Source organism: Pteronotus mesoamericanus, unplaced genomic scaffold, assembly GCF_021234165.1.
Source record: "Pteronotus mesoamericanus isolate MK-2021 breed Mesoamerican mustached bat unplaced genomic scaffold, CSHL_Meso_final contig_64, whole genome shotgun sequence".
Classification (NCBI taxonomy): domain Eukaryota; kingdom Metazoa; phylum Chordata; class Mammalia; order Chiroptera; family Mormoopidae; genus Pteronotus; species Pteronotus mesoamericanus.
Window position 1 is genome coordinate 5,848,515 of NW_026555224.1, and position 14,776 is coordinate 5,863,290.

The 14,776-nt window shown below is 39.7% G+C and overlaps 1 protein-coding gene across 1 annotated transcript in view; it reads right to left on the reverse strand.

Annotated features, from left to right (window-relative positions):
- The window catches only part of REXO5 (RNA exonuclease 5), a 39,472-nt gene continuing 24,696 nt past the window's right edge, over positions 1-14,776 (reverse strand). The window contains 12 exon segments of the mRNA XM_054580939.1: positions 1-162; positions 2,772-2,878; positions 3,798-3,991; positions 4,204-4,422; positions 4,948-5,038; positions 6,322-6,461; positions 6,977-7,079; positions 8,390-8,534; positions 9,425-9,528; positions 11,717-11,816; positions 12,806-12,900; positions 13,052-13,190. Coding sequence (XP_054436914.1) covers positions 81-162; positions 2,772-2,878; positions 3,798-3,991; positions 4,204-4,422; positions 4,948-5,038; positions 6,322-6,461; positions 6,977-7,079; positions 8,390-8,534; positions 9,425-9,528; positions 11,717-11,816; positions 12,806-12,900; positions 13,052-13,190 — 1,519 coding nt within the window. The 3' untranslated portion in view covers positions 1-80.

Genomic DNA, 14,776 nt, shown 5'->3' on the forward strand with positions numbered 1-14,776 from the left:
TTAAGAGGGTGTAGCCCAGCCATGTTCTTTGCCTCTGCCCACGAGGCTTCAGAACTGCACCCGGGAAGTGGTGGCCAGGCTCAGGAACACATGTGAGGGATGATGCTTTCCTCTTCATCTTGTATTCCCATCAGTCCTAGGCCAGGGAGTGATCCATGCGTGCTGCAACAATGAAGCAGGAAGGCGCGTTCGTACCCACAGCATTGAGTGGTTAGAAACTTAGGCAGAGGTGGTAAGGTTTTGTTTGGGGTGGGGGAAGGATGTCATGGGGCAGTGGACTGCAAGTGAACAGCTTATGGAAAGCTCCCTGTTGAAAATGTGTTCAATGGAAAGAATACTGATAGTGCCAGAGGCCTAGAATCAAATCCTAGCTCTGCCACTTAACAGATGTGAAGTACATCTCAATCTACAGTGCAAGATCTCAAGCTGAGCCTCAGTTTTGTCAGTTCTCACATATTTAAGTTACTATCTCACAGGGCTTCTGTGGGGATTATCAGATAATCATAATTAACATGGAGGGAGCACTTACCCAATGGCCAGTGTCATTGTAAACATATTTTATGCATTCTCATAACAGCTCATGTACCTAATTTAGGTACTGACAGAGGTACAATTGCTGTGTCCATTTTTCAAATAAAATAGGCTCACAGACAACTTGCTTATTAAGTCATGTACCTTATTAAGTAACAGGTAGTAATGGCAATCTGCCATCTGAATCCTTTTAAATTGCTCTTAAGAGTTTGTTGATATATCACTTGAAGCACTATTTGAAAAACTTTACAAAACATTAACTTATTTAATAACTTACTACTGTAAAATATCTGGTACAGTGCTTAGATTTTACGAGTCATCTAATACATGTTATTTCTCGGCTGCCATGTACTGAATATTCATGGAATTGGGTTAGAGGGCTGAGGCACAAATCAGGAAAAACAAGTCCAGAAGCTGTCTCCACCAGATGCTGGACTTAAGCTAATCAGTACTAAGCCTTCTGCGTCTGGAGGACTGCAGCTCAGAGTGCTGGCATGCTCTGATGTCAGATCAACAGGTTTCAAGCACTAACTGTGCACTTGTGATCGGCATGACCTTATAGGCAAGTTACTTAATCTGAGCCTTTTTCTCCACTTGTTAAATAGGGATATTCAACAAACTCAACCAGACATGCATATCAAAGCATTTAGCATGGGACCTAAGAATTTGATAAATTATAGTAATTATCAGTATTTTCAATATTTTAGCAGGCACCGCTAAGTCAGGTCCCCAAGCATGAGGAAACCTTTCATTCTCTTTGCTGGTCCTTCCTGAGTGACTTTTCCAAGGGTGTCTGCTCGCATAGTGGAGACATAGTTTTGAGGAATGCATGCTCCTGCTGCTGGGCTTCCTCAACATGAAACAGAAACCAGAGGGTTTCCTTACTACAGGATTTGCTATTTCCAGAGTTTTCACCTGACTTACCAAACATCTAAAGACCTTTGTTTCAGTCAGAACCTAAGTCTTTTGCTCCCTGACCATGATGCTCCCTCCTTCACGGCCTCACCCCCTATAGGCTATCTTGACCACTTCCGGAAGAAAGCTTTGGCCCATTCTTGGCTGTTCACCTATACCATGGGGAACATGAAAATCAGGCTCCTATTCTAACCCTAGCTCCATACGCTGGACCTGACAAGCTAGGCCAGGGCAAGTTTGACCCTGGTCCGTGTTCTTAACCAAAACACTTTGCTGGCAACTTTGGGTCACTTTTTTTACCTCCTGCTGTTAGTCTCCCCACAAGCCTGTTTAAAGTATAGCAGTCTAAGATTTTTTTAAAAATATAAATACCTAATGCCTGTTTCTGTGTCTCAGAAACAGCAGTTCTCTCAAGCTGTCCAGCAGGTAGCCTTTCAAACCAGTGGTCCTGAGATGCATGTTAAATTTTTTAGGACAGGAAATTAATTTCTTACACAGGCTTCCAGGCTTGAGGCATTGATGTTCTGTCATCTGGGAGCTTGGGCCTGGGAATCCTTGAATGCCATAATTTTAAGGGACTTCTTAGATATAATATGATTCAGTGATTTTTCAAGCTGTGCTCAAAAGAGCCACTGCCCTGTCTTAATCTCCCTGATATCTCATTCATCCATCCTCTTACTCATTCCAACTGCTTGTCTTTATGCTTTAGGATTTAAAACTTTTTTTTTTTTTAAAGAAAGGGTTTTGTAGTTGCAAGGGTTGCAAATCACCGCTTTACTTCAAATCCCTTATTTTCCCAAAGGGAAACTGAGACCCAAAGTGGGAAAATGGCCATGGGTCAGAGGCAATAGGTGATAGAGCTGGGACTGGATGCTGAGTCCTGCTCCACTTTTCCTCAAGTTTAAAATCAGCAAAACATTCCCTATTAGAAATTAACAAGTGGCACAGGGGGAGAGAGTGGGGAAGGCAGGAACACTCCTCTCATGTGGGAAAGGTAGACTCAGTCACATCTAAGCCTGGGCATTGCCCTCGAACTTGTTGAGCAGTTTTACTCAAGTGGAGTTAGGCAGCTGCCTCTTGTCCCAGAGAAGTTGTAGGAGCTAAGACTTCTCCCTTTAAACTGGGATGAATTGTCTCCCTGAGGGACCAATAAGAATATTTACCTGTAAAATGGGAATACAATGCCTATCTCTGAGAACTGAGACTTAAGGAGATGATTCATGTAAGTCCTCATGTACATGCCTGGACATCAACAAAAGGCCTTACTCTAAGAATAGATTAATCCAGGGGCCAAAATCATGAAGGAACAACTCTTCAGTCCTTACCTCTTGGTTCCTGGCAGCGGGATGAGGCAGAGGGTACCTGAGCTCAGGCTGTGGTAGAGCTTCCCTATCTTCTGGCCCCAGTGCCAGGCTGCTATCTTTGGGTGGTCCTCCCAAAGGTCTAGGATTAAAGGCACATGTTGGCACTCAGCCAGAGTACCCTCTGCTCACCTTTGGAGGGGCTGCAACGTTCTCCGGCTCTAGAGCTGTGGGGTCCCACAAGAAGCTGTGTGTAAATCCTCAGGCTGAAGAGCTGGAATCCACACTTCAGGGCTCCCTGTCTGCCCTAGAATCCCCCAGGCCACCAAATCAGCTAATGACAGCTACTGTTCTTCCCTTCAGATGGGTCTTCCAGGTCCCCGAGCCTAGGGGAACTACAGCACTCATGAAAGCTCTAATCTAGCTTCTGCCATTAAGTAACTCTGACCTGGGGTAGTCACTCACCACCAGCTCTGGCCTCTATTTCTCATCTGCTAAGTGTAGGGGGTTAGACAAGGACACGGGTTCCCAAACTACAGCCATTCACCTTCCACCTGGACGCTTCTGCTCATGTCTCCCTCTAATGGTTTCTCTTAATAATCACTGTCCATGAAATCACACATTCAATGTGTTTGTATATTTTAATGAATGTTGATGAGAAAGCTCGTAACTGTAAAAATGAAAAAAAGTGAAAAATGACCACCAAAGATCGTCTTGTGTATGTACCACACTCTGGGAAACCCTAGATCACTAAAGACTTGTCCACCTCTACCCTCATACATCAGTCCCTCAAAGTCCCTGGAAGTGCAACCAGGAGGACAAAAAAACGATTCTAGCATGTATGCGAGAGCATGGAGAAAAAAATTATGCACTCAGGGATGGAAGAAACTGGAGAGTGAAATAAGACTAGTGCCAGGGGAGTAACAAAAGCCTGAAGGCTGAAGCATCCCTTGAGCAGGACTCCTCTAATTTCCAAAAACATCAGAAGGCCAATGGCCACACCCAGTAAACCAAGTAAACCAACTACCTTTCTCTGACTCCAGGATATACTCCTCCACTTACCTGCAAGACCTGCTGCTCTGAGGGGGGCAGCACGACTCAAAGTCCTGGGGGCCTTGATTAAGGAGATAAGCCCCTGAGCCATGTGTGGTTCAGGGGGGTTAGGGTGTGCCTGCCTTTCAGCTTCCAGTCCTTGCCTGTGAGAAGGTTGAGGGCCTTCCGGGCAGTGCCAAAAGTTTTGAATTCTGAAAGCAAGAATACCCCCTTCTGCTAACGGGCCAAAAACCCAATCTGTTCACCAGCTAGAACCCAACCAGGGTCAAGGAAAAAGGACAGAACCAGGAGCTGCTGACCTGGACTAGCCCAGGAGGCCTTACTAGGGAACACTTTTTTCTTCTGACCTCATGTTATCACCATCCCTAATAATCCCCAAGGCTACATTCAGTGATATACTTACTCAGGAAACAGTATTTTTTCTGCTTTCCACTTTTAAGATCTTTAGGCAAGATCACAGCTTCTAGGCCAAAAAAGAGGTGAGACTGCTGCAACAGATGTTCTTTTAAGGTTCTGCTCACTTCAGAGACATATATGGTACCTTGGTTCTCAGAATCTTGTTCTAGCTCCTTCACAAGGGTGTTGCAACCAAGGGTGAACTATGTCCTAGGCCTCTGTACCTAACCAAAGAAAAGATGGCGTTACTGGTGGAAAGTCACCATTTCAACCCTCAGGCTTGCTACATCCTAGCAAGTAACTTCATTCTGCAGTTTCCTCATCTGTATGAGGAGGCTAATGCTGATAGCTGCCTAAGAAGACTACGGTAGAAACTTAATAGGTAATACATAAGTGTAAATATTTTATGTAAATATACTCTTTCCTCCTTTTTCTCACCCTCACCACCTGGCAATGGAAATCAGTTCCCTGTGTTCTACCTGATGGAGTTCTGTTTACTTGCATAAGAAACTTCAAGATACCACCATTTGACCCCTGAAAGCTAAAGGAAAAGGCAACCACAAAAAAACCACCCTGAATAAATAATCTGGGATCTAAGTAGTGATAAAAACTACAAGGAAGACCCCACGTAGCCCAGGCTGATTTTGACAAAAACAAAAGCTCTCATGTCCGAGGTAACTGTAAACACAGGCTGTGCTAGGCCAGGGCTGCATGACAGTGCTGCTTTTTGCCCTCTCTGGCCACCCTGTCTTGATGCAGTTATCTTCTACCAGAGTGCTGTCCAAGGACTCGATGGCCAGCTGGGCGGCCTCCAGGACTTTGTATTGTATACAGAAATGTGGCTACAGGAAAAGCAAGATTTCCTTCCTTTGCTTTCCAGGCTCACACTGCCAGAGAAGGGGTGGGAAAGGTGGTTAAGCTACAGTGGCCAAAGCCACAGAAGAGATGTCCTTGCTGTGCTGAGGCAGACGGTGATTGAAATCAGGGTTTCAGAGATATCTGTACATCTATGTTCACAGCAACATTATTCAGAATAGCCAAAAGGTAGAAACAATTCATCGATGGATGAAAGGATAAACAAAATGTGGCATATTCATACAGTGGGATAATAGACTTGAAAAGGAATGGAATTCTGACATGTGCTTTAACACTGAAAATATACATGCTAAGTAAAATAAACCAGACACAAAAGGACAAATATTATATTAATTCACTTACATGATGTACACAGAATAGTTAAATTCATAGAAACAGAAAGTAGAATAGTGGTTACCAGGCCTAGCGGGGAGAGGACTGTGGAGCTATTCAGCAGGCACAGAGTTTCAGTTTGGGATGAGTAAGTTCTGAAGAAAATATATTTGGTAGCACTAAACTATATACTTTAAAAAATGGTTAAAAAAGCAAATTCATGTATATTTTACAAAAAAAAAAATGACTTACAGGAAGCAGTCCTTAGACATACCCTTCCCATCCTTCAGCCTTTACTGACTTCCTGCTATGATGATGAAGATGGAGTCTTCCTCATTAAGTTCTTTTAAATAGTATGATTTTTTTAAACCATACACAAGTATAATTCTTTAAAAAGTAAAAGGGTTTTATAGGGTTGTAATGCAAATAACAGAGCAATGAACAAAACTTACTCCAAGAGACTGGAGAACCATAACAGTAAAAAAAGCCCTGACATAATGTTCTTCCCATATCTTAATCCAGCTATGAGCCTTGTAGTTAAGTCCTACAGAGATTTCCCAAGACGTGGAAATTACTGCTCTTTTTGAAAGGGGCATTTTACCATTTAAAGCTGAGGTCACAAGGAGGAAGTCCATAGGCTACATTCAACCAGCAGCCATATTTTTTTGTCTGGCTCACATAATATTTAAGAAAATTGGAGCCAATCTATGAAAATGGGCAGATTTCTCAATTCTCAAAACAAAAAAATTAAGAAGCTCTGTCACTACTGAGTCGATAATCTTGTGGGTCAACAACTGAACTACTGCCCTCAGAGCATGGCTCACACTCCAGCTGGTGACAGTCAGATCACATCACTAATCTTTGTTATCTGAATGGCCCAAGCTGGCATCTAGCACTAACCTAGAAGGTAAGAATCTGAGTTTTCTTGCATCATTACCGAGTGAGTTTCAAGAACAAGGGTCATTGACCAGACTGGGCCAAAGCTCTTAAACAGCCTCTTCAGAGCCCCAAGATTGCAATTTTTGCTAAATGGCCCAGCATAGACACTTGGTATCTCTGTCCACTTGATCCTCATCTACAAGAAACAACAGAATATAGTGAGGAGGTAGATGTGGAATAAGAATTCAGTCAAATCTAAAGAAACCATAACTCAAAACATGGGATAATTCCACTTCAAGGAATTTCCCAACACAAATACCTGGCAAATTTGCAAGGATCTATATACAAGCATTATATTGCTACAGGATTATTTGGAATAGCAAACATTTATAAAGCACAAATGATGAAAACAGATTGGTCTATCATACAACAGAATACTATAAAGTCATTGAAAAAGGGAAATAAGATTCTGTACTCACATGGAAAGATGTACAAGGTATATTGTTAAATGAAAAAAATCAAGTTGCAAAACAGTATACATAGTCTGAATCCCATTTTTATAAAAGTGTATTTTCTAAAACGTTAAAATACACATATAAAATAATTGGAAAAATACAGCAAACTTCATAAAGTATGTATTACTTTCTTTAATGAGGGGAGATTATAAGTCATTAAGTAAATCACCTAGTAGAACTCTTTTCTTAAACTCTCCATTTTGTTCATCTCCTCAGTGGAGGTGAGTGAAAAGGGTTCAAAAGAGAACTGGATGATGCTGAAGGGTACTGGGGGGATTTCCCCTCTGGCCTGTTTGAGGACCTGCACAGGACAGCACAGCCTGGGTGAGGCAGAGACCTAACACTCTCTCTTGTGGCTCCCAGAGGTGAGCCACAGTACTATAAACAGTGCTTATCTTTTTACTCAAATTAAAAAGCAACTTAAGGCTGACTTCCAGGTGTAGAAAACAATGGTGACACCACGCAGCCTCCTAGAAAAACCATATAATCAGTAAAGAGGATAAATAAAATCACATATGACCCATAACTTTAGCATTACTGAGATAACCTTCAGGTTTCCTCTAAGGAAAGAAATACGTTCAATTCCAACAATGCTCCCACCATCTCACACTGCTGCAGACCTGTGAGAAAAAGAGCAAAGAGTAAAGGCTTAAGAAACTTGGAAAACCTAGAACAAGGGCAAGGAAGTCTTAGATGAAGCACAAACAAAATCACCCCCAAAAAGAAAAAGTACAAGTAATGAACACAGGTCAGGACATGACACAGGGAAGAGGCTTGGCAGCCTCAGAAGCAGTGCTTCTGGGAAGCATCAGCTATTGAGAAGAGGTAATAGCCCCTTGGAGACAATGCAGTGAAGGGAAAAAAGAAAGTAAGGGGGGAAATGAAGGATCCTGCAGAAAGATAAGTAAGACGAATGCCAACTCCTCCAAAGGGCATTAAAAACTCTTAAATCTTCCCAGCAGCACAACTTCATTCTCAGAAGAAACAACACTTTAAAAAAAGGAAAAAAGAAAAGAGTGTGACATCAGCAAGATGGTATACAAGGAAGTTTCAGGTCCTTGCTTTCCCATAGACATGGAGTTAATAATACAAAGACCAGTATACCTTTGGCAGAACTCTAGAGACCAGGTGAGAAGCTACAGCATCCAGACTGACATCAAACCAAGAAGGGATTACATCCAAAGGAATAAGAAAATTTGTGGTGGTTTGCACACCCCTCCCCCACCTGACCTAGTGCAGTAGGATCTGGAAAAAGTAAGTTCATGTTTCGATGCATCCCTTCTGTGTTACATATATAGCAATGATAGATAAAAGAGAAAACAGAAAAGATAAAGTCAGGTTAAAACCATGATAAACATCTCCAAGAACCAGAAACAACAATAATTCAAAATGGTGTGCAAGGCCAAAGCCACAGGCCTTCTGGGCTCTGGGGGCAGACATTGGCAACTGACAATTCTGCTCCTATGGGGTAACTGGGATGAAAAGTTCTCCATACAAGATATGAGACAAAGGCCAGATTTGCTAATAGTAGCCAGGGGTGCTGATAAAAAAAAAAGCCTGCCACCTGCATGAGTTGCAAAGGGCTACATTCCCCGCTGCTCTGAATGCAACTTTCAAAGAGAGCATGTCAATCAGCTTTTTATTTGAAAGGCACTTAACAGTTTGACAATTTCTGGCAGAAGAAAGTTCACTAGTACAGTCCTCCCGGGTCAATAAAAGGAGCTTCTGACCCACTGATGCCAAGCATTCTAGAATACTATAAAGAAGAGGTCAAGATAGGAACAAGTTTTCTCAAATTCCAGAGTTATTTTCTCTATACACTCACACTAATAGCAACATATAGGTGTTTAAATGAAATAAAAAGTTCCTCACTTGCACTAGTCACACATACTAGACACAAGTGTAGAACTTACTCAACAGCACACGTATAGCACATTCCCACCATTGTAGAAATCATATTGGACAATGCTGCTCTATATGTAAGGAGAAGGATGACCAATGCCCTGGCTGATGTGGTTCAGTGGGTTGAGTGCTGGCCTGTGAACCAAAAGGTCACCAGTTTGATTCCCAGTCAGGGCTCATGCCTGGGTTTTGGGCCAGGTTCCTCAGCTGGGGGTGTGCAAGAGGCAACCGATCAATGTATCTCTTGCACATTGATGTTTCTCTCCTTCTCCTTTTCCCTCCCTTTCCTTCTCTCTAAAAAGTAAATAAGGAAAATCTTTGGAGGAAAAAAAAGGATGAACAAGAAATATACTCAAAGCTCCATATCAAAGCTCAGGACAGATTCTAAGGATCTGATTTATGTATTACGGTGGAGACAAGCCTCTTGTGAGCCTGAGTTTTGTTTTCCCTCCATGCTAAATACATCAAGGCTGTAAAAGACTTTCAAAGACTTCTGTCTTCTAATCCAGACATGCACCTAGTCATCATCTCCCCTGAAGCTACTTTGTTAAATTTATTTCAATGTCTTCCTTTGTTACAAAGGAAGTCATTTAAAGACCAGAAGGTGCTATTTTCCCCTGCATGATTTTGTAATGGAAGAATGTTACACTATTGGTAGACATTCTCAACAGACCCAAAGGAGAAAAAAAAAACTCCCAGGTACTCCATCTGTCTTTTCTCCTATTTGGAAATGAAAAGTATTACCTTGTGCTTGGCTGCTGAACTGCTCCTTCTGCACTGCTCAGCTCCTGGTCTGCCGTTTGCAGCATTTGGTGACTAGCTAGTGCCTCCAGATTTAGTTCTGCAATCTTGAAGAAAATAAAATGGTAAAAATCATCTAATTTCTTGAAGAGCATCTGAGGTTAAAAATGAAATCCCCCAAAAATCCACTGAAGTGGTGTTCCCTGCTTCTGTAGACAGTGGCTTTGCCATTGCCATAGTCCCAAGCTAGTTATCAGGTGGTTTCTGATGGCTTATACAGAATGGCAATCTGTTACCAGCTGTTGCTGTTGCCACATGAATGGGAACCAGCCAAGTTGGTCTAAGGGATGGCAGTTTTGGCTCATCATTCATTCCAGTCACTTAAAATTTACTCTTCTGCAAACATGCAATGTTTGGAAATGATAAAAGAATGACTTCTGCAGCAACATTAAAAAAAAGACTTTTTACTGGTTTATTACAAAACCATAAAGTCTATTCTAGTTTATTCTGCTTTCATACAGTGGGAGACAACTTGGGAGTTGTAATGTAGAGAATGAGATACAAACGTTTTATTTAGAATTGTATTAGATGAATAGAAAAATTACAGATAGTACAGGCTTTCCATTTTCAACTATGATTAGTATCTTAGATTAATATACTGCATTTGACAATTAATGAACTACTATTGATATGTTATTATTAACTAAGGTCAGATTAATTCAGGTTTCTTTAGGTTTTACCCCAGTGAGATACAATTTTTACTGGAATCAAGTGACAGCATACTAGAACAGAGTGGTTCTCAGAGTGTGGTTTGAGAACTGGGGGCTCCAGAGACCCTTTCAGAAGTTCATGAAGTCCTCCTTCCCTTCTGCAACTACACAACACAACAAACTCACTCATTTCCTATTAAACTATACATGGAGGAGTTTTGCAAAATATGTGAAATAATGATACTTTTCATACTAGTGTTTTTGAAAATGCTTTTTTTCTCAGAAAATTTTTTGCGTTGATATAACTTTTTTGATATTTTAAACAAATTAATAAATATTAAGACTATTTTTCCTCATATTTAATTTCTAAATGGTAAATATTGATAGATGTGGTCCACATAAAAGACTTCTGAGGGTAAGGAAGTCCTGAGGCCAGAAAGTTTAGAATCTCTGATGTGGTTTAGAGCAGTGGCTGGCATATTCTGGTCATTGTGTCAAGTTCAGCCCAATGCCTGCTTTTTGATAAAAGTTTTATTGGAACACAGCTATGCCCATTCATTGACATAAGTTGACTGACTATGATACAGTATGGCCTATATGTAAAGCCTAAAATATTTACTATCTGACCTTTATAGAAAGTTTGCTAACCTCTAATGTAGAGCAAAGACAGTTTGCACCCTGGCTCCACCTCTGATAAGGTGTGGCACCCTAGATAAGTTATCTAGCCTTTCAAAACCCTGGAATGCTCATATATAAAACTGAGATGATGATAATAGTTAACTCATCAGGCTGCAGTACAGGTAAGATCATGAATGCAAAGCATTTTAGAACAGTATGCTTAGTAAGATCTTAGTGAATAGTGGCTATTGTTATTAACATGCCCAATAGATACTTTAGAATGTCTTTGTATAGCCATGACACAAAACACTCTTCTGGCTGTTTATTATCCTACGTGGATTACAATTTATTTCATCATGGAATCACAAACAGAAGCTATCATGCAATGGGACAGTCTAATAGATTAAAACGAGTTACAACAAGGTCAACTAGAAAACTATGTCCTCTTCAAATGTCTCCTTTGTGTGCTGCTCTAATCTACACCCACTGCACTGCTGCCAAAACAAAGGTATGTTCTCCCTACCCAGCTCAAGAAAGCAAAAATCTACATAGATTTTTATATTTATTATAATTATTAGCATCGGCTACAATGACCATAAACATTATGACATAGTATTCAAGGCACTGTGCTAAGAGCTTTTATGCACAGTATCTCATTTACCCTCACCAATGTCCCAGAGAAGTGTGATCCCATTTTACAGACCTAGAAACCGAAGTTGTTCAGAGAGATTGACCTAGATCACATAGGCGGGCACAGTAGTCTATATTTAAAAACAGACTTCAGAGACTACATACTTCACCACTATATTACGCTAGCAATACAGGTCTTCATTCCACATACACGCTCAGCTTGAATTACACTCCTGTTTTTGTAAAGAAAGGTAACAACAGGAGATGGCGGTCCATGATTCATAATTCTAGTCCCATAATTTTAAGAGAAGCCAACACACATGTCAAAGATTCTAACCTTTTTTGGGCCATACTTAAGGAAATACTGAACCAATTCAAGGTTTGTTCAAGCATCTTCTGTGGCATCATGACCAAGTCTATCTAGACTCTGTAATATCCTTCCTGAAAAATCATCGTAAAATTGACATACCTGGGAGTATTTTCTAATGACAGGTTCTTCCAACCACCTTAAATATTCTGGTTACATGTAAAATTTTTGCATTTTGATAATCAGGTTTGTATCACAGCAATCAAGATTTCTTTATTCCTAAGTGCCAGGACCTGAGAGAGGTACTGAGGATGCAGAATGATCAGGAATGACTTTGTCCACATCATATCTTCTAGACAAAGGGCTACCTAATAAAAAATCTCTTACCCACTCTCTGCTCCTTTTATCTCATTTCTTAGATGTAACCATTATTCAAAGTTACATTCCAGAAATTTTCTATTTGTATACAAGTGTCTATATGTACTTAAATTCTTTATTTTTTTAAAAACCTTAAAAATACATGTTTATGTTGAGAGAGAGATGTGTGTGTGTGTGTGTGTGTGTGTGTAAATCTAATCTACATCATATCACTGTCTAGGCATCTATAGATCTTGTTCTGATTTCCATTTTTATTCTCAGTAGTATCTGAGAGATTTCCCTATTAGCACATACAGATTCTGCACATTGTTTTCAACAATAACAAAGTAACACAGATAACCGTAATTTATTCAACCAGTCCTATGGAATAGTTGCAATTTTGGGAGCTATTTACTATACTATAATGAACATGTTTGAAAGTAACTGGATATATTCAATATAGGAATGTCATGTCCTGAAATTTTAGTTAATTTTTATGCTCCTTAGTGTCCAGATCTACTCATCAACCCACAGCTGTGCATATAAAACCCTTCTTGTATTCCCACAATTTTTTCTATTTCTGTGTCATACTCCTTTGAAGAGTTAGGGTCCCAGGAATCATAAGAAATAAAAAGAATAATGTTTACAAACTAAGAAGGAAAACTTAAGACCCCAAATTTTCCAATACAGATTAAGTAAGATACTATATATTAACTTAAGTGCAATTTTGTCAGGACAGTATTATAATGTGCAAACACCTACCCCAAAATAGCTGTGGCTAAGAACTTTAGCTTAAATCTTCTGCCCTGCTCTCTGACATAAAGCAATGATGTATCAATAACATATGGACGTATCATCTGAGGAGGAAAGAGAATAGAATGAGTAGCATCCCATGCTAAAGGAAAAAACAAGTGGGCTGAGGGAAGAAGAGCCCAAGGCTTCATATTTGAGATAAATGGAATATGCATATATACTAGAAATACTAAGTTCTACATCAGTGGGACTCACTTTTAGTGCTTTGAGATCCAAGCCTAAGGAGTGGTGCACTAACACAGCATTAGGAGGAAGCAGTGCTTTTAACTGTCTCTGGACATCTCTGAGTTTGGTTGTTACTGGGTTCAGCATCTTCTTTGTGATTGCTGAGAAACTTTCAATAAAAAAAAAGAAATGGCCAGAATATTAACAAGTTTTCCTCTATGAAAAGCCATTTCAAAAGAATATCTTCTAAACAATTAACATGCTCAGCATAGGAAGGCTGGAAATACAAAGCAAAAAGGAAATTAAAAATTACCCACAACCCTACAACATCGAGATCATCACTTTTTACATTTTGGTAAACATCTTTTCCTATTCCCTATTATATTCATTTATATATTTCTTTATTTTAAGAATGTAATCATAATGCATAAGCTACTTTATGGCCCTGGTAGGTAGTTCAGTTGGTTAAAGCATCTACCAAGCACCAAGGTTGAAAATTTGATCACGGTTGTCAGGGCACGTATAAGAATCAACCAATGAATGCATGAATAAGCAGAACAACAAATTGATGTTTCTCTGTTTCTCTCTCTCTAAAATTCATTAAAATACATACATACATACATACCCTGGCTGGGTAGCTCAGTTGGTTAGAGCATTGTTCCAATAAGACAAAGTTGTGGGTTCACTCCCCGGTCAGGGTACAATAAAAAATAAATTAATTCATTAATTAATACATGTGCTACTTTGTAACATGACTTTATCATCTGCCATATATCATGAACACGTTTTCATATCAACAAATCTATTCCAGCACATTCTTTTAAAAGGTTATGGATATTTACATATTTTAACCAGTCCCCTACTTTGCAGATATTTATATTCCTTAATTTTGCAATGCTGTGACAAACACACACATACATCTTTAACTAGTCCCTAAGAATACTGTCTAATTATGTCCGCTAACAGGATAGTCTTTTTTTAAAATTATTTTTAATTTTTTGAAAGATTTTATCAAATTTTTATTTTACTACTCTCCCATTTTTTAATATATTTTATTGATTATGCTATTACAGCTGTCCCATTTTTTTCTCCCCTTTACTCCCCTCCTCCCTGTACCCCCCATTCTACCAGCATTTCCCACCCTTAGTTCATGTCCATGGGTCCTACATAAAAGTTCTTTGGCTTCTCCATTTCTTATAATCTTCTTAACCTGCCCTTGTCTATTTTGTACCTACCAATTATGCTTCTTATTCCATGTACCTTCTCCTTAATTCTCCCCTCTCCCTACTGTTAATCCTCCAAGTGATTTCCATTTCTGTGATTCTGTTCCTGTGCTAGTTGTTTGCTTTTTGTTTTTGTTTTTTAGGTTCAGTTGTTGATAGTTGTTTGTTGTCGTTTTACTGTTCATAGTTTTGCTCTTCTTTTTCTTAGAAGTCCCTTTCACATTTCATATAGTTAAGGGCTTGGTGATGACGAACTCCTTTAGCTTTACTTATCTAGGAAGCACTTTATCTGCCCTTCCATTCTAAATAATAGCTTTGCTGGAGAGAGTAATCTTGGATGTAGGTCCTTGCCTTTCATGCCTTTGAATACTTGCCAGCCCCTTCTTGCCTGTAAAGTTTCTTTTGAAAAATCAGCTGATAGCCTTATGGGAACTCCTTTGTAGGTAACTGTTTCCTTTTCTCTTGCTGCTTTTAAGATTCTCTCCTTATCTTTAATCTTGGGGAATGTAATTATGATATTTCTTGATGTGTT